The sequence below is a fragment of the Hermetia illucens genome, chromosome 6 (assembly GCF_905115235.1).
Source record: "Hermetia illucens chromosome 6, iHerIll2.2.curated.20191125, whole genome shotgun sequence".
Classification (NCBI taxonomy): Eukaryota; Metazoa; Arthropoda; class Insecta; order Diptera; family Stratiomyidae; genus Hermetia; species Hermetia illucens.
In genome coordinates, this window is record NC_051854.1 from 49845693 (window position 1) to 49866224 (window position 20532).

The window sequence follows — 20532 nt, forward strand, 5'->3', positions numbered from 1 at the left end:
ACATCACCCAAATGTACAAAACAAAAGTGGAGATTCCGCAGTACAGAGTGCATGAATCTTTGAAATGTTTGCGCCGCGCTGTACAGTCCAAAAGTCATCCTAGTCAACTCGAGGAGTCCAAAAGGTGTGCATATTGCCGTTTTTGGAATGTCTTCCGGAGTGCAGCTCCGGACTGAAACGAGGTTCAACTTCTTCCAGGATTTCCCGAAAGCCCTTATTTGTCTTCATTTCTGCGCCAGATGCGCTTAGAGTGACCCCTTCGTCAGTCATCTTAAGACAGTGCATTTAACTGCATGGCATAACCAGCAGAGAACAGTCTCAACTTGATGATAATTGAATTTCCAAATTTTAGACAAAGCAGCGAAAGCGGATCTAGTACTATTAATGCGGCAAAAGTCACGATTCTTAGATATACGACTCAGACTAAACACCTTGGTTTTATCATTGTTTAGCTTCAATCCAACTTTACTTGCCTCTCTTTCCAAATAAAGAGTTATTTGTCCAAGGCCCATGACCAGACAAGAGGACAAACAGATGGCATCAATGTAATAAAGGTGTTTAAGGAAAGATTTCATTCTCCATTGAACTGTTCCACGTCCTTCAAAGCAATATAAAAAACGTGACCGATAACAACAAGTAACCTTGGCGGACTCCGCTTTATCGCTCTGATAATAGCTATTAGTTTCTTCGGAATTTTCCTTTGCCGTAGAGCACGCGCAGCGATTTCCGTACGAGTCGAATTAGCAAATCTGCAGAAACTGCCGGAAATGCGGTAAATAACTGTGCGGGGAGACCATCGACCTAATTTCTCTTCTACTGGAAGGACAATGTTATGATGACTAGCCATTCCATCCACAAGAGGCGGAACTTTACCCAGAGCTATATGCTTGAGTATGGTGGATGAGAAGTAGGCCGTTAACGTCCTTCACAGGACCAGCGATATGTTTGCGATCGCATGCGTATGCACTCCTGAAATTATTGCGGTCTACAACATCTTCTGCTTTCCTAACAAGCGTAATATCAAATTCCATTTTGTAACCGCGCTCACGTGTAGCGGTCAATATAGCCTTCAATCCGACGATTTTGCTTTTTTTATAACGGCGCTCGCCATCGACCACAGCAGCCTTCAATCATTTCCGTTCATCGATCCACATTCATGATTCTGGAGTTAGCCAGATCTTGTGCGGCCTCTTCGCGTACCACCCGAGAAAAGAGACAATGCTCATCGATCGATATTTTCAGATGTCTAACTCAGAATATCAGCAAGAGAGCCCTCTCACTGTCGAGCGACAGATGGATTATATAAGCAGTCGACGTTGAACTTGTAGGGTCTCCAACCCTGCAAGAAGTGGCGGACGTAACACAAAAGCGAACGTAAGCAACCATCAGATGGTGATCCGTTTCAAGGCCAAGGTCAGCGCCTCTTTTATTGCGCACATTTAGATAACAGACAACTCCTATGCCTACTGTTGAACGCAGAAATTGCTCGTACGGTATCGATCAGATCCAATTGACATGGCAAGCTCTGTGCTCGAACAATGTGTCACCAATGTCGAAGGGGAAGCTCCAGGTTGGGGGTTTTGTAGGGCTGACAACCCTACATGGAAAACCGATGTTACGATGCCACAACAGGAGCCTCGGACAGAATGGATTTTACAACGACCAACCCGGCAACAGCAACGGATTAACGAATGGTGCATTTTCTCATGGAACGTGCGCTCCCTGTACAGACCGAACCAGCTAGCCGATACCCTGTCCCAATATAAGGCTGATGTAACAGCGTTGCAAGAGATGCGATGGACAGGGACCGGTTTCCTGGAGAAGAGCCGCTACACCATATATTATAGTGGCCATCCAGCAAACCATGTGCTCGGAGTAGGTATCTTAGTCAGCCAAAAAATGAAACCTGCTGTTATCGGCTTTGAAAATATAAGCAAAAGGCTATGCACTCTTCGCGGAAAGCGGTCCACATATGTGGGCCTCTCCAGATGGAACCACTTTCAACCAAATTGACCACATGCTGATTGAACGCAGCCACCTCTCAGCCTTGATGAACGTCAGAACATATAGGAAGGGCAATACTGACTCGGATCACTATCTCGTTGGTATGGTGCTCCGAGCTCGAATAACAATACCACCTAGAATCCCCTTTGACAATCAGGTGAGAGTTAACACTGAAGCCATCCACAACACAGCCCTCCGCGACACCTATAAGAGGGAAATGGATGCCGCAATAACCGCAGTCAACAGAGGACCTGGAGATGAGGCATCAACAAATGATCTTCACAACCATCTGAAGAACGTTATCATTGATACGGCCACAAAGATACTTGGCCCCAGCCGCAAAAAAAGTCGGAAAGGCTGGTTTGACGATGAATGTAAGCTAGCAACGGAACTGAAGAATACCGCATACCGAGTAATGTTATATTCTCAAAGAACGCGGGTACGCGCAGAGACTTATCACAAACTCCGTCGAGCGGAGAAGCGACTTCACAGACGGAAAAAGGAAGCCTGGGAGAACCAACAAGTCTGCGAACTAGAAAAGTACAGGGAGCAACCACACCAGGCGCGGAAGGCGGAAGTTTTACCAACAAGTCAGCAGGATGAAACTTTACACACCTCGATGCTTATCCTGCCGAGACAAAGAGGGAAATCTGATTTTCGACAGAATGGGCATATTGGAGCGATGGGTTGAGTACTTTGATGAGCTAATGAACAACCAGAACATCGGCGAGTTGGAGTTCCCGCCAACTGAAGACGACGAACAAATACTACCACCACCAAGTATAGGAGAAACAGTCCGTGCAATTCGTCGGCTAAAAAATCATAAGTCGTCAGGAGCCGATGGAATTACAGCCGAATTGGTTAAATATGGAGGCGCTACACCAAGTGGTTCATCAACTTGTGCTCAAGGTATGGGACAGCTAATCAATGCCTGACGATTGGCAAAGAGGCATTATCTGTCTCATACATAAAAAGGGAGATATCACCCAGTGCAGTGATTATAGAGGTATCACGTTGCTGAGTACCATCTATAAGATATTCTCCGCCATCTTGCTAGGCCGGATAGCCCCATACGCCCAGAAAATCATTGGCCCATACCAAAGAGGCTTCACTCCAGGCAAATCAGCAACATCAGATTTTCTCTCTGCAGTGTCTGCGGCAAGCGATGGGAAAACTGTTGGAATATGGACATCAGTTGCACCACGTTTTCATCGACTTTAAAGCCGCCTATGATAGCATAGCCAGGGTAAAACTGTACACGGCCATGAGAGAATTCGGTATCCCGACGAAACTAATAAGACTGACTAGGCTGACCCTGACCAGCAGCAGGATCACTCTCTACTCCAATCGACATCAACAACGGTCTACGACAAAGGGATGCCCTATCATGCGTCCTCTTTAACCTGGCCCTAGAGAAAGTGATCCGTGATGCTGATGTAAATGCAAGAGGTACGATCCTCTTTAAGTCCACCCAACTACTGGCCTATGCTGACGATATCGACATTGTGGGAAGAACCACCCGAGACGTGCTAGCGTACAATTGAAGGCAAGACAAAGTATATGGTGGCAACGTCAGCATCGAAAACCAACAACATCAAACCGCACTGGTCAAACAGGAAGAATAAGGATAGGAAACTACAACTTTGAGACCGTTGATAAATACCCCTATCTAGGGTCGAAAATCACAACCGATAACAGCTACGATGATGAAATCCGCGCACGGTTATTGTCAGCCAACTACACACAGCTACACAATGACGAAATCTATGAGCGATACCATGACCGTCCGGTTGTGAATAAAATCCGGCTCAATAGGTTACGGTTAGGCTAGAAATAAGAAACAAACGTTATGTATTCAATGTAAGTCACTGGTTTTTTGAATAAATAATTTTAAAATGAAATTAAATGAAATGTAGAGGATCTGGTTGGAGATGCATTTGGAGCGATCTTCGTTTTTGTAGGTGTTGGAACAGTGGCGTAGGATTCTCCGTCCTTCGAGTCGAAGTCATTCGATTTGGGTAGGGGAACTGTCGGACCAGAAAATCAAGCCGAAAATGAGGAGGGGACGGATAAGCTGTTTGTAGCAAAACAGCTTGACCCTCGGAGGTGTTAGAATGCTGTATTTCAGGATTGAGTAAAGGGATTTGAAGGCATCAATTGCCACTGCTTAGTGCCTTCGTGATATGTAGGAGGTGGGATAGGCGGGAATTCATAGTCACCCCAAGGTAGGTGACTTCATTAACAGTTGGGATTGGGGCTTTATGAAATTTGAGGGATAGGGTTGATCTGTAACTCCTTATTTTCGACGTCATCTTTGCGTTACCGCAGAATACGATAGTTTCGCAATTCTGTGGGTTTAGAGAGAGTTTCCAACGGGTGAAGTACCGATAAAGCTCGACCAAATAGGAATTCAGGTGGGCTTCATCGGCTGGGATGTTTCTGGTGGAGGCATAAAGGATGAGGTCATCCGTATATTGGAGGATTCGAATTGGGTTTGGGTGTAGGGCGGATTTGAGTAGGTCTGCGGTGAACACAGAAAAGAGGATAGCGGAGAGGACTGATCCCTAGGGGATGATGATGATAAGGTGTCTAGACCCAGCGCACTGGTTAAGTCGCGTTCAAAATTGTCCCCGTTTGTCAGACTGAAGGATGTGCATTTATGCGGATGGTAGAAGGAGGGGCGAATTTGCTGTAGATGCAAAGAGAGGCTGAGGACATGGTGGTCGGAGTGAGCTGACAAAGACGAGCAACTAGTGACACATGCTGAGAGATTGGACGAGATTATATAGCTGCCTAGGAAAGAAGACCCTCGAGGAAAGGATGGTACTACAGCGTTAATGATGTCCGCGCCACCGAAGAGGGAAGCGTCAAAAGTGGCCGTGATTTCCCAAAGTTCAGACAGAATGAAAGTGAGGTGGCGACTTGTACCGCCCGGGAAGTAGACAGAGCCGATTAAGACTCGAAGGACGCCTTCACTGTTAACAGGCAGTCTGTCTACTGCTAAGAGGCAGTTTGATGCATGTGCAACCGATGGAATGGCATTTGCGCTTAGTCTCAATCTGAGTAAGATGACTGTGCCTGTACCGCGTCATTGCGGAAAGTAATGTAGCCGGGAACATATACTTTTACGTTGGGGGCTTCCCCCAGTCTGGTTTCGTTAGGAGAGCGATATTGGGAACGGTTTCGTCGACGATGTGGAACCTCCTCAGATGTGGAACTAAAAAAAGGAAATAAACACTGGAAACTATGAGCACTCCACTAAAAACATGTTAAAGCAAAGCAAAAGAAAAAGCACCACGACCTGTACATAACAGTGGCGGGATGAAAATTGGCGTATGGGGATATATACGGCCTTTGGAAGCGATTTAAGTGATAATGACTGAAAACAGGACCTCATCAGAGAGAAACATGATCTCTCAAGTCTCATCACGGACCATTGATATCACCGTAGCCAGAAAATATTTCCTTGAGATTATCGTACGTTCACAATCAGGTAAGCACTCTCGCTTTGACTGATTGCATTACTCAATGAAGCTGACTAAACGAACAATGGAGACCGCCTGCCAGATAATTTGTTCACGTTCCGATAATGAGTCATTTCAGTCTGTGCAGTCTGGACTTCGTGTTAGTTGGTGGTTAGGTGGCCAAATACCTTCAAATAGTTGATTCTTTGAAGAGCGTCTAAAATCGGTTTGCTCTTTTGTGCCCGCGTAATATTTACTCCTGAGTCCTGGCAGTGAACATTACGGACTCTGAAAAATTATAATCTGCTGCCAGTATTCCCACGTAGTTGGCAGTCGGCCTAACAACCACAACAACAATGCTTCAATGAGCACATCACCGCCCCAAATCGCGAGTAAACAAAACTTAATGACTCTCCATCGATTACAGCGAGGCAGGGCCGTTTTCCATCCATGGCCATTTATTTACTCAGCGATAAGAGTATGTAACTTATCTGCATTCTAATGAATTTATATAACTATCCGGCGATCGTCGACTATGAAAAGGAATGCGAAATATCAAAAATGATCTTTAAAACCGGTCCCTGCGGCCGAGTTCGCCCAGACGAACAACCCCCGAAACACACACGCACACCGCCGGCTACCAGAACAAATTCCAGTTGATTTGGTCAATTGGTTGATAAGCAAGTAAAACAGTAATTACCGATGTGACCATATGAATTTCCACACTGCACATATGACAGTAAAACCGCTGGGGCTGTTGTGGCCGGTCTTCAACCACTGCTTCGGCCATTTTTCGGCTGCTCCGTCTCCTTTAGCAAATCTCTCAATTCCAACTCGATTAAATGCCGAAACAACAAAACAAACGGACTGGAGAAAAGCGGAGCGTCCAAGTATTTTGCAGACTGTACACACTTTCAGGTTTTGCACGGACTATTCCTCACAACGTTTTATAAAAATTGCATCGCGAAACTCATCACAAGAATTCTCACACAGATCGACAACTTCACAGGCGAATTTCGCGTATAAACCGCTCGACCAACTGTTTCTTCTTGTCATAGACGGGCGTGAAGTCAATGACGGATTCCAGACGTTTTCCCAATCACTAGAAATACTACGGGAATTCAGTCGGACTGATTAGAAATGATTTTTCTAATCAAAATTGCTGGAAATAACACCCCGCATTGAATTCCGACCGAATGGACACGAGCTGTCAAGAAAACTTGAAATTATTGTGCGGCGTGTTGTGGTGCGATTGGTTGTCATGTGGAATGGAGAGATTGGCAGGCGTGCGTGTGGTGTGTACGCGAATTTCACTTGATTTTTACGGGACACAACGGAAGTGACCGTCTCTGAATTTTATTATTTTGAGGCTTATTCAAATATTCGAGGGATAAAAATTCGAAACTACGGCAATCAACTTTTATTTTTGTTATTTTTTCAATTTTATCAACAATTGCCGATGACAGTTTCCCTTGTTCCACCTAGATTTTTTTATTTATATTTTAATAGTGGTAACCATTTTTATCATCATCATCAACGGCCAACAACTGGTATGCGGTCTAGACCTGCCTTAATAAGGAACTCCAGACATCCCGGTTTTGCGCCGAGGTTCATCAATTCGATATCCCTAAAAGCAGTCTGGCGTCCTGACCTAGGCCATCGCTCCATATCAGGCAGGGGCTGCCTCGTATTCTTTTTCTACCATAGATATTGCCCTTATAGACTTTCCGGACTGGATCATCTCCATCCACACGGGTTAAGTGACCAGCGTAACCTATTGAGCCGGATTTTATCCACAACCTGACGACCATGATATCGCTCATAGATTCCGTCGTTATGTAGGCTACGGAATCGTCCACCCTCATGTAGGGGGCCAAAAATTCTTCGGAGAATTCTTCTCTCGAACGCGGCCAAGGGTTCACGATTTTTCTTGCTAAGAACCCAGGTCTCCGAGGAATACATGAGGACTTGCAAGATCATTGTCTTGTACAGTAAAAGCTTTAACCCTATGGTGAGACGTTTCGAGCGGAACAATTTCCGCTCCATAGTAGGAAAAAATGGGGTTGCAGCTCGAAGATACTACTTTGGATATATACTGCAATAGTAAGGCCAATAATTACCTATGGAGCGGTTATTTGGGCAGAAAGAACTGAACTCAGCACACAAGCCAGGGAATTACACAAACTCCAAAGACTGGCTTGAGTGTGTATCAGTGGGGCAATGAGGACATGCCCAACGGCATCCCTGGAGGTCCTTCTGGGATTAACCCCTCTCCATCTGCACATACAGATGCAAGCATGGAGAGCAATATTCAGAATGGTCGGTAGTATCAGTGAGGCGCTTAAATCAGCAACTGATTACTTGGTACACTGACAGATCCCTCATAGCAGAGGGAGCGGGTGCCGATGCCATTGGTCCAAGGAAAGGTACTTGGAACCAATACGTTGGTACACTAGCATATTCCAGGCGGAAATAGACATAGCCATAGACAGATTTGCCTCCTTTAATCTCCAAAGGAGCTACAGAGGGCAGAACATAGCTATTCTCACCGATAAGCAAGTAGCGATCAAGGCACTTAGGTCCAACCAGGTGAACTCTAAACTGGTGTGGGAGTGCCTTGAAAAACTGAATACACTGTCCAACAAGGTCGGGTTTGGGTTCCCGGCCATGCTGGGCTAGAAGGCAACGAGACTGCGGACAAACTAGCCAACAAGGGAGCAAGGACGCGTTTACACGGGTCAGACCCCTTCTGTGGAATCGGAAGTGGACTCTAAGAAATGAAGAGGAACGGTTGAGGGAACTATACTAGGCGGGCCTACCAGGGATGGAGGGTGCTTTTTGGGGGATACGAACCCATGAGCACAAAGAATTGCTTAAACCTCACCAAAAAGAACCTCCGAATCATAGTGGGGATTCTCACTGGTCATTGTTGGCCTAGGGAAGCTAGGGATATCTACGGACACTGCCTGCAGGTTTTGTGAGGAGTATGACGAAACCTCTGTACACGTTCTGGGACAGTGTCCGGCACTTGTGCAAAGTAGCACAAGTGTTTGCCATCCCTAGTAAGACAGCGATAGTTGAAATTCTGGACACACTAAAGCAGAAATTTTCTGTCATAGGCAGTCGGTTACGACGGTATGGCGAAAGTCGTTGCAGACGTGTCCAGAATGCAACATACGGTTACCCGCCCAGCATGCTAAGTGGATCATCGCCGAAAGCACCCGCCATGCCAATGCACCTGGCATGAATTTTGCGGATGTTACCGAAGAGGAAGTTCGACGAGCCATAAATAGCTCGAAGAACTAGAGGGGCCCAGGTCTGGATCGGGTGCAAAATGTCTGATATAAGAAATTTACCAGCGTACACAGTCGGTTGGCACACAGTATAAATGAGGTCATGAGTCGGCCGGACGAATTTCCAACGTTCCTCACTGCGGGGATTACCTAACTTATCCCTAAGAAGGACACGGTGCAGGACCCCGAAGACACAGACGGATTACTTGCTTACCAACCCTCTACAAATTCATAAAGTCCATTATTAGTGGAACGGTCAATGCGCACCTCGAGACCAACAACATTCTGTCCGAGGAGTAGAAGGGCTGCCGAGTTGGGTCAAGGGGTTGCAAAGAGCAACTCATTATCGACTCGGTAGTTGTAGGACAAGCAACTAGAGGCCAAAGAAACCTTTTTAGTTGCTAAATCGATTATGTCAACGCTTTTGATAGCGTCCCGCATACCTGGCTAATCGATATCCTACATCTGTATCGCATTGATTCGAAACTAATAAAGTTTTTGGCGACAGTCATGGAAGGGTGGCATACCACCTTATCAGTGCGTACATCTGAGGGTGCCAATACCTCAGAGCCCACCCGTATAGGGAGGGGCATCTTCCAAGGGGATACGTTGAGTCCCCTTTGGTTTTGTATGGCACTGAACCTCCTTTCATGGCTACTGAATGAAGCTAGAGGGCATGGTTTTGCAATAAAGTATGGCCTACGTGCTAAGTGCGAACTGGCACACTTGATGCACTTAGATAACATCAAGCTGTATGCTGGTACTGACGACCATCTTAGAAGTCTGTTGCGAATAATAGACATGTTCAGCCGTGATATTCGGATGGAGTTTGAATTAGACAAGTGTCGAATCCAAGCCATCCGCAAAGGTCATCACGAGCCACATGCCGGACATAGCATTGGTGACCTCCACATCGAAGCTATGACCGAGACAGAATTTTTCAAGTACCTAGGAATTCTGCAAGGAACCCATGCTCGAGTTGGTGATCTGAAGGATGCTCTGCTGTCCGAATCTGCGACGTGTAAAGCTGGTACTAAAATCGCATCTGTCGGGGAAGAATAAGATAAGCGCGTTGAATGTATTCGCTATCCCTCCATTGGCTTATGCATTCGGAATATTGCCGTGGATGAAGACCGATCTGGAAAACGTCCAGCGGCGGATACGGTCAACTATGTCGAAATTCCGAATGCATCATTCAAAGTCTGCCGTAGAGCGGATGAACCTGCCTCGTGATATCGGAGGTAGGGGCGTAGTTGACGTGGCGGCACAACATCATCGCCAAGTCGATTCGCTGCGCGCTAATTTTTACAGCAAACAGCAGACGAGTCCCTTGCATGTGGCTGTTTGTAAGGCAGACTGTGGGCTGACTCCACTTAACTTAAAGGATCGACCTATCAATCCTCTGAGTGGGGTGAAGTCGGACCAAGAGCGGATCGATGAATGGAAGTCAAAGACAATGCACGGTAAACACGTGAATTGTTTTTGGCAGCCATTTGTCGAACAGGTGGCTGTGTGCTGAAAAACTCTTTGCTGAGACGGAGGAGTTCATGTGTGCCATTCAGGACGGCGTGGTCGCTACCCGAGCTTATAAAAAGCTCATCATGAAAGAACGGGTGGAGAACGACCAGTGCAGAATGCGTGGTTCGGCGTTAGAGACGTTTGGCCATCTCATTTTTAACTGTACTGTTATGTCACCGGTGCAATACATCACCAGGCAGGTTATCCATCAAAACCTTGCATACAAGCCTGGGCCGATCACGGGACCATGTCCGGTTTACCAATACGAGCCGGAAGCAGTACTTGATAGTTCCGCTTACGGCATGTATTGGGACCGGCAAGTTCTGACTGATCGCCATACTCTACACAACAAGCCTGACGTACTGTTAGTTAACAGGACGGGTCGCTTCGCGTATATTATTGATGTTGCTATCCCCCATAATAGCAACATTGAACGGAAATATGTGGAGAAGAAGGTGAACTATGAGCCACTGGCTCGGGAAATCAAAGAAATTTGGCGTCTCGAACGGGTGGTTGTAGTTCCCATAATATTGTCAGCTACAGGTATTCTACCTAAATCCCTGACGGCTTCCCTTGACGTCCTGGGACTTTCGTACAGTGTGGTTCAAACCATGCAGAAGTACACCATTCTGTATACGTGCTCGATGTTGCGGGGAGTACTCGACGGATTCTCCCATTCCTTCCACCAGTGCCCCTTTAGTTTTTAAGTAGGTAGGATCGTCCGAGCTTAAATGCTTGGCACTTGGTGCTAATATTAGGTAAAATCCGGCATCTCCCGGGATTGTGATAACTCGGAAATGAAATATTAAAGGAAAATGAATGCAAAAATTTATAGTTCTGGAGGGTCTTCCCCTTAAATGATCAGTGACGTCACTAGGCGACTGGTTTGGTTGGTTGTGTTAAGTTACAATAAAATTAATGTAAATCTCCAACATATTTGCACATAAATTAATCTTTAGATCCAAACGCAATCCCTAGATAGGTTGCATTAGGGAGAATGCAAATGATGCATCTTCACGGCAATTTGTTGGTTTATGTGACGTCACATATCATGGACATGTATTTCAATGCGTATAAATATGAATTAAATATAAAATGCTTACACTTAGAAAATAACAGTCACTTTTCAAAAACTCTTATTGTAAATTTTATGAGATTGCACTAAAGAAATGATTTTCATCATTACAAGGCAACAAGGGATAAAGTGAACATAGCAACTGAAGTTGCTTTTTTAAAAGTCCCTGCATTGTATTGTTGTGCTTCCTAAATAAATAGTTTTCTAAACAATGATTTACTTCAATTAGGAAATGTATGTTCGTGATAAACTTTACATCCCCTCGATCACACAAAAACAACCACCTTCAAATTCACCACACCAATTTTCGAATCGTGGTGAATTCAGCCTGACATTTCATTTCCGAAAAGAACAGATGTCTGCCTGCCGTGTTCCTTCCCGTGACATTGCCGAAAGATAGGAAAAGTTCGTGATTTTTGATAAGAATTAATCGTGAGTGCTTTCCGTTGACATTATCCGAAGCGCGAGTAATACACAACAAATATACGTCAAGTGGGAATATCTATATACGTCCAATCCAAAGTAACTAATCAATTCGTGTCAGATTCATGTGAGTTGGGGGAGTTGTTTGTCAGTTTGGGGTCCGATTTGCAAAATAGAACTTTAGCTCGAAATCGCTCCCTCCCGGGCGAACCGATTCTGAAATCGTCGTCGCATTGTCATCCATTTCCCCGTGTTTTTATTGCATCACTTTCTTCTCTTGAGGCCTTGGACGGGTCGCAAAGCCGCAGAGAATCGGACAACGATTCGAGACGATATCGTGTCGCTCGAGCTGGGAGAACGCAAGTTAGCATTTCTCGAGCGGTGGGTACCGAACTGCCGAGGCGTCCGCAAAACATCTCGAGCTGGGCAAGCTTGTCAAGTGTCGGACAATTCGCCAACAGTTCATCGTCACGAGTCGTCGCTTGCGTTGCCCGGAATTGTGCTCGGCGCGTGGAGTATTTTTATTGAATTTTCGAGCACATCGCGATCGCACCCTCGTGAAAAACAAAACTGTGCCAACTTTGTCAGTTTCGTGGATTTCTTTTCAAAATTTTTTTCCGGCCGTGTCGCATGTTTCGTTCACTAAAATTACTTAAAAATATCAAAAGACGAATTTGCGGCCCCATCCCCGTCTGAAACCGGAAGTATCGTTGCTTTTAGAAGGAAAAAGAGTAGCAAATCGGATTCCAGTTCCAAATTACTCCCATCAACTCCAGTTAACGCCAAATTCTTACACGTAAACAGCAAGGAAGTGCGTCCGAAGTCTGCTCGAGCCAGGCAACCACCACTCATCAGTGTTTTTAAGTCGCAATTTATTCTATCGCGAAATACAGAAAAATACTCGAATCCATTCTGACGTCGCTCGACCGTGTTGGTGTCGTGTCGCAGCTTCGGCCTGTGTCCGCGGTGATATAATTTCTCCTCTGCCAACGACTGGCTTTGTTGCAGTGGGTTCTCACGTCGACAAAACAACGCAGTTGAGTTCAAAGAACGTGGTGGCCTAGAGTTCGCGGCAGCTAAAAGTTAGTGTCTCACCGTTGTCTGACGTTCCTGGATCACCTGTTGCCCGAAACCTGGTTGTGAACGCTCGTTTGGAAATCCGAAAGGGATCGGACTGCGCAGCATGCGTGTGGTACGAAACAGCCTGACAATCGGCCGCTTGGCCGCCCAGGCAAATTGGTGCACTTTTGCACGATCCGGTAAGTTTTGTTAAAAGTTTATGTTGCCTTTGTTCGGGGGTCACTACGTGGGAATGTCCAGTCATTCTGGCCGGTCAGCTGTTGGCTGGGCGCATGTGACTGAGTCGTGATTGGGTAGAACAACTGGCAGGAGTTCGTCTAGCTCTGGAAGCGATTGCTGGCACTGTTGACACTATTTCGTGGGAATTTTCATGATTTGTTTTGGTGGTGGAGTTGCGTTGATGGGAATTCTAAAGAAATTAAGTATTGCGGCTGGGGAAACCACAGAGGAAGACATATATCTAAACACATATTGAGGTTTCGTATTATGCGAAACGACACGACATATACCTGACGATTCATGGGAATTGACATAGCTTAACTTGGGAATTGACATAGTTTGACTGTTCAGAAGCTGGACGAGGTGAGGAAAATATGTGACCTCATCATTGTTTCCTCAGGTTAATCAACCACCTGCGCTGGATCCGAGTCAATCAGTAGCCGCGCGCTTTGATAACTGCTTCTCAACTCCTACCTTTTTCCCAAAATCTGATATTCCTCTACAGCCATTGAGGGTATCAGAATCCTTTTCTACCATATCACCAAATGGAGCGGTTGTGTGTTATTTGGAATTGCCAATTAAACAAGTTTCAGCCACCTGCAATAAGTTTATTGGCTAAAGCTACTAAATTGGTAGTATTACGAGTTTGCCGGATGACGTAGATCCACCCAGTATCGAAAATTGAAATATTTATCCCAATTCGCGTGTCTGACTGCGACTTCAGCATCAATTACATTCGTCTTCATTTTGTTTGACGACTGTATAAATTCTGAACTTTGCTTACTCTACGAAATGTAAGCATCGAAGGTTCTTGAGGAACAACTGCGTTCGGCGGAGTTGGTCGACAATTCGCAGCACATTCAGCACATTTGAAGCAAACTTAAGAGATGCGAGGTCGCGGAGGACCATTCATATCATACACAGGATTTGTATTGTGCTACAAGATGTCTCTACATAGCTACAAGGGCAATTTATACGGAGGAGTATGAACGGCATAGTAATGTTTTTGACCCTGTCGGAGGCTACGCATTACCTACGGCAAAACCAGTTATAGCAGACACATAGGTTTTGCGCCGAGGTCCACCAATTTGATATCCCTAAAAGCTATCTGGCATCCTAATCTACGCCATCGCTCCATATCAGCCTTCTCAGCCTTGTCTTTTTTTTCTACCACAGATATTGCCCTTATAGACTTTCCGGACTGAACCATCCTCATCCATACGGATTGAGTGTCCCGCCCACCGCTGCCTGTTGAATCGAATTTTATCCGCAACTAGACGGTCGTGGTATCGCACATAGATATCGTCGTTATGTAGGCTACGGAATCATCCACTCTCATGTAGGGGGCCAAAAATTCGTCCGAGGATTCTTCGCAATTGCTTTTGCTCGGAACCCAGGTTTCCGAGGAATACATGATTACTGGCAAGATCATAGTCTTGTACAGTAAGAGCTTTGACCCTGTGGTGAGACGTTTCGAGCGAAACAATTTTTGTAAGCTGAAATAGGCTCATCTCCTTTTTCGTCAGCCTTTGTCCCATTCACAAGCGGGGGCGGCTCGTCGTGATCAGTTTCGCCATTTGGCTCTATCGAATGCCTGACCAGGGTGCAATCTCGCGGCTTTTAAATCCTCACCCAGCGTATCAAGCCACCGTTGTTTCGGCCTGCCTTTTGGTCGTTTACCATCGACTTCGATGTGCACGAATTACATGATCATACCATCGAAGACGCCTCCCTCGCAATTTTTCCCCGATCGATGCAACTCCATAACGGTCGCGGATATCCTCATTTCGGATGTGATCAAACCGTGTCACGCCACTAGTGCAACGCAACATCTTCGTCTCCATTACCGCAAGACGCCGTTCATTGTCTTTTACAGTCTGCCAACACTCAGAACCATAGAGAACGACAAGACGGACGACATTGCGGTAGATTCTAGATTTGGGACGTTCGTTGATACATCGATCACAAAGAACACCACTTGTGGAACCCCACTTCATCTAGGTTACGTTAATATGTGAACCAATTTCATAACGCAGTTCTCCATTGGCTGATAGCGTTGATTCGAGGTATTTAAATCGCTCAGTTCTGGGCAGATCACTGCCGCTGACAGTGATTGTGCCTGTTTCATGGAGATCGGTCGTCAAAAACTCAGTTTTGTTTAAATTCTATCTGAGACCGTGTTGCATGAGGCGATCATTCCATTTTTGAACAAGTTGCTCGAGATCATTTTTGCTATCAGATGCTAGGGAAACATCATCTGCATAAAGCAGTGTGTAGGGCGCTGGACGTTGGATACCCCGTGTGAAGGTGTCTATAACAAGAACAAAGAGGAGTGGTGAGAGGGCGCTTCCTTGATGAACACCAACAGAGACACGAAGCGGTTTTGATACACCCGCCATACTTCGAACTTTACTTTTCGGATCATAGTAGAACAATTGAACCCAGCGCACAAGTTCTTCTGGTACTAAGTGTTGTCGTAAAGCACGCCAGATGAGTTCGTGTGGCACACGGTCAAATGCTTTCTCTAGATCCAGAAATGCAATGTAAAGATGGCGATGTGCAGCGTGTATTGCGTCAGTAGTTCCGCAGTGTTTGTCAAATCCGGCTTGATTCACGGTTATTTCAACGATTTCGCGAATACGGTTGTCAAAAATGCATTCATGGTATGGGAAAGTACTTACTACCTTTCTTTTTCCATATTGGAAACGTGGTACTTTCTTGTCAGTCAGATGGTGTTCTTTCCTGAATAACCCGATTAAAGAATTCACTGAGCCACAGTGTTGGGTCCCAGCTCTTCACTTTCCAGAGCTCAGATGCGATGTCATCAGTTCCCCCGATTTCATTCGTTTTATTGTCTCCTCGACTTCAGTTGCGTTGCCAGTTAAGCCCATGAGTATTTTACGTAGGTACCTGTCGTGGAGACTTAATCCCACAGTCTTTTTAGGACACGGATTGATTTTGTGACCACAATCAAAGCCCCGCTGAGACAAGCAACAACAGTACCAGTATATACCAAGTGCATGGCTTAGCATTCATACTGGCGGATGCAAGACCTACTTAAATCTCTACCGAACTAAGGCGTACGGCACCCGTGTTGAAACGCAACACCACGCCGAGGCTCGAAGGTCTCTTCTCGCTTGAACATATGCCATATGCCTACCGCAAATAACCGAACTGTAGTCACATACATCGGGAGTTCACCCGAAATATGAGAGTCCAGGTGCCCATGGTACCAGTATACCCCTGGTAAGGTTTCGTGACCAATTTGCCACTTCAGATGAGTTCCCGTGCAGACTTGGGTCTAATCACCCTGATTAGGCCTTTGGAGCATTCGCCTACTGCATCGCGGCCGGCAAGCCAAAGTGAGTACAGCGTCTCCCGGTGCCACCACTATGGAGGTTCTCCTCGGCCACTTGGTTTTGGTTTGGCCGACAGGATTGTCGCCCCGTCTTCCTCACCGCCACCTCTGACCACCAGTTGCGCTGACAGGTGGAACTGGTCCAAATGTCGACTATGATTGTGAAAGTGGAGGATGAGCAAATTCTTCAGAAGTATTCTCGCCATTTATCTGTTGCGGTTCGACGGCTGGTAAGCAAGGTACCGTTCTTGTTATTAACGCAATAGAAGTGTTCTATATTCTGTGCACGTTCGTTACGGCTTTTAGCAAGTCGATATAGATCTCTCTCGCCATCCCGAGTGTCCAGTTTATCGTAAAGATTTTTGAAATGGTTCACTTCCCGGTTGGCATTCTTATAAATTTGCTAATTGGCCGGTGTTTTATTGTCGAGAAATTTGTGGTAGAAGCAGATTTCATCGTCATAGCTGTTATTGGTTTTGATTTTCGACCCTAGATAGGAGAAATTATCAACGGTCTCAAAGTTGTAGTCTCCTATCTTTATTCTTCTTGTTTGACCAGTGCGGTTTGATGTTATTGGTTGATTGGTTTTCGGTGCTGACGTTGCCACCATATACTTTGTCTTGCCTTCATTGATGTGCAGCCCAAGATCTCGCGCCGTCTGCTCTATTTGGATGAAGGGAGACTGTACATCTTGGGTTGTTCTTCCCATGATGTCCATATCGTCCATTCGTCGGGATACCGAATTCTCTCATGGCCGTGTACAGTGTGCTGTCATAGGCGGCTTTAAAGTCGATGAAAAGATGGTGCAACTGATGTCCATATTCCAACAGTTTTGCCATCGGTTGTCGTACAGAGAAAATCTGATCTGTTGCTGATTTGCCTGGAGTGAAGTCTCTTTGGTATGTGCCAATGATGTTCTGGGCGTATGGGGCTATCCGGCCTAGCAAGATAGCGGGGAATATCTTCTAGATGGTACCCAGCAACGTGCTATAATTTCTGTACTGTGTAATATCTCCCTTTTTATGTATGGGACAGATTATGCCTCTTTGCCAATCGTCAGGCATTGATTCGCTGTCACACACCTTGAGCATCAGTTGATAACCACTTGGTATAATTGGTCGCCTCCATATTTAACCAATTCGGCTGTAATTCCATCGACTCCTGGCAACTTATGATTTTTAAGTCGATGGATTGAACGGACTGTTTCTTCTATGCTTGGTGGTGGCACCATTTGTCCGTCGTCTACAGTTGGCAGGACTTCCAACTTGCCGATATTTTGGTTGTTGAGCAGTTCATCAAAATACTTAACCCATCGCTTCAATATGCCCATTCTGTCGAAAATCATATGTCCCTCTTTGTCTCGGCGCCTGTGAAGTCGTCGCTTCTCCGCTCGACGGAGTTCGTGATAAGTCTCCGCGAGTGCCCGCATTCTTTGAAAGTGCAACATTACTCGGTATGCAGCATTCTTCCGTTCCACAGAGTACTTGCAGATCGCAAATTCTGCCAACAATTCAATACGTGTAACATTCACAATGGTCTCACTATGGCCTACTACTACAGTTACTTCCGCTCCAGCATCGCCACTTTGAAATACATGCAATATAATATTGACTCTTGGGATCCAATACGAGGAAGCTCGATGCCGAAAACCTTCGCATGCTTGAGAAAACTACGATATCCAAACGAGATGCGAACAAAGTCTAGACGATCTACAAAGAATAGAACCACATATCTGAACTGTGGTTTCTGCAAAGAACAGGGGCCTAACATATATCGGTATGAGACATTCAAGAATCCCCCCGTGAGTGACCGCACCAAAATTATCTTAACCAGCAATAGCAGTAGTAGTAATTGATTGCGCACCAATTCCATCGATTCGTAACTGTCCTTCATATTCCTTGCATATCCAATTGGAGTTGAAGGATTAATGTCCCCTTTATGGAGTAAGACATTGTTGCCGGATTGAAGCAAAAAGACCGGGAATGCTGGAACAGTAGCAGTAGTTGGGTACTACAACAAAAAACTTTTCTAGTCCTTTTCTTCGCTTCCGATGATTATGTGACTTTTGTCTCAGAGGACAAATACCCATACTGCTGCAGTCGGGTCGCTAGGGCTTCTGTTTTCTATATCGGTCTCTCTATATCAATCCTTTGAGCAGTTCGAAGTAAAGAATTCACATTCTCAGTACCCTCGGTAAAGACAATGCCTCTGACGTCAAAGAGGAAAGTGGACATGGTGTGCCCATGCGTCTCTTCCTGGAACACCAGATCTGGTGGTGTCCCATTGTGAATTCTACCTTTTTGCATCTTTTTCGTACTCAAAAATTGAGAATTTACCATCGATGGTAACTGAATTAGGAAAAAATGAGGACTTGGAGCGTTTCCATGTCCTTTTATTGGTCGATAAATGATTTTTTTCGTCATATATGTATTTTCTTCTGTCAGGTTTTACAAACAGTCACGTAAACCCACAACATTTTCGTCAAATCGCTGCGGGTTTTGTCGACGATCTCCTCTCGTCCTTCTATGAATAACATATTATCGGAGAAGCCTTGAGTTGGCGAAGCTTTTACTACCAAAGTCCTGATGGTTCCTATATTTCCAACTCCCTTGCCACTGATTGAAAATAAGTAGATAATTCCAAAGCCTCCATCAATTATTATTCTTAATCCAAATCAGATTTTATTTCCCCTTAAACATTTTCCTACAATTACGCTAATAAGGTTACATTTTTTGTGCATTGAAAAATTAACGTTTTTGCTGGCGGCAGAGTAATCGTGTCCATTACAATCAATTAAGTCACATAAAACTCATTTACCAAACAATTAAGAAAAACTTGAAATATGGCTTTTTGTCTTTCCGGCATTAAAAACAAAAAAGTCCCAGGGGCAGGGGCAATGCAATGTAACCTCAAGACATTTCCGGTGGTTTGAATGCGATAATTAAAATGAACGATTTTTGCTAAATCCAAATTTTTATTACATAAATTTGGATTTTAGCATTCATATTCAAGTATTGTATCGCAGTTAATAATAAAAGACAATGCAATTCAATCAAGTTTTGAAATGGGTATTATGCGTTGGTAGAACGACAAACTGGTTATTTGGGTCATGTATTCAATTTGTCCACGTAAAACATAATTTGAATAGATTTCTGATGAAAGAGCGCTTTTTTTTGCAAAGGTGTTGCATAGCCTGTCATTGTATCCGTGGTATCAGCAATAGTGGTTTACCAGTCAAGTAGTTGCGATGGTTGGATACGAGAGAATTGCATCTGAAGCTGACCGTTGCAACGAATGGGTTCCATCCTGATTCTACGAGGGGGGACCCAAAAAAACAGGATTTTTACACCAAATTTTGATCACTTTCAAAGAATTCGCCTTTGACTACAACGCACTCCTCCAAACGATTCTTCCATTGTTCAAAACATTTTTTAAATTCACTCATCGGGATGTCCTTTAAGCCTTCCAGCGATTTTTGTTTCACCTCCTCCACAGTGGCAAAACGCTTTCCTTTCATATTCATTTTGAGTCGTATCCATAGCACCACGATTCATCACCAGTAATCACCTTGGGGAAAAAATTCAGGGTCCCCTTCGAGCTGATTTTGAAGCTCAAAACATGCCTGAAGCCGACGTTCCCTTTGCTCATCTGTGAGAAGGCGCGGGGCGAATCTGGCTGCAACCCTTCTCATGTGCAAATCTTCGGATAAAATTCTCTGAATATGAATGACATGCCCGACATCTCCCAGAGTTCATTAATGGTTCGGCAACTTTCTTCACGAACGAGGGCATTAATTTTGTCCACATTATCATCAGTTCTTGACGTTGAGGGGGCGTCCTATCCTGCAGTGACGGGTGGGTGGTGTCGATTTCATTCTTTTTAAGTTTTCTCTCAGCAGACGCAGCAATCTTAAATCTGTAGGGCCCCATCTTCTGTCAAAAACACTAGCTCCACGGGACTGACAGCAAACTCTTCGCGGCTGGCTGTTCGGAGGCCAAGTAGGAAGAGAGGCAAGACCTGCGTCCAGGAGGGATCGTCGCGGGCCATGATGACAGATTTCAGCGTCCGGTGCCAACGTTCAAGAATCCCATTGGATTG

The 20532-nt window shown here is 45.2% G+C and overlaps 2 protein-coding genes across 3 annotated transcripts in view; one reads left to right on the forward strand and one right to left on the reverse strand.

Moving 5' to 3' along the window:
* Positions 1 to 6696, reverse strand: part of LOC119658771 (E3 ubiquitin-protein ligase Iruka) — a 43554-nt gene extending 36858 nt beyond the window's left edge. Inside the window, exon 1 of the mRNA XM_038066467.1 lies at positions 6169 to 6696. Within this exon, the coding sequence (XP_037922395.1) occupies positions 6169 to 6258 (90 nt within the window). The 5' untranslated portion in view covers positions 6259 to 6696. The remainder of the gene's footprint in view (positions 1 to 6168) is intronic.
* A 5000-nt stretch (positions 6697 to 11696) lies between these two features.
* LOC119659116 (ATP-dependent Clp protease ATP-binding subunit clpX-like, mitochondrial) overlaps positions 11697 to 20532 on the forward strand; it is a 59287-nt gene continuing 50451 nt past the window's right edge. Inside the window, exons 1-2 of one of the 2 annotated variants that reach the window (XM_038067040.1) lie at positions 11697 to 11904; positions 12582 to 13036. In XM_038067040.1, coding sequence (XP_037922968.1) covers positions 12961 to 13036 — 76 coding nt within the window. In that variant the 5' untranslated portion in view covers positions 11697 to 11904; positions 12582 to 12960. Of the gene's footprint in view, positions 11905 to 11951; positions 13037 to 20532 lie in introns of those variants that run through there. The other variant, XM_038067039.1, reaches the window with a different exon arrangement.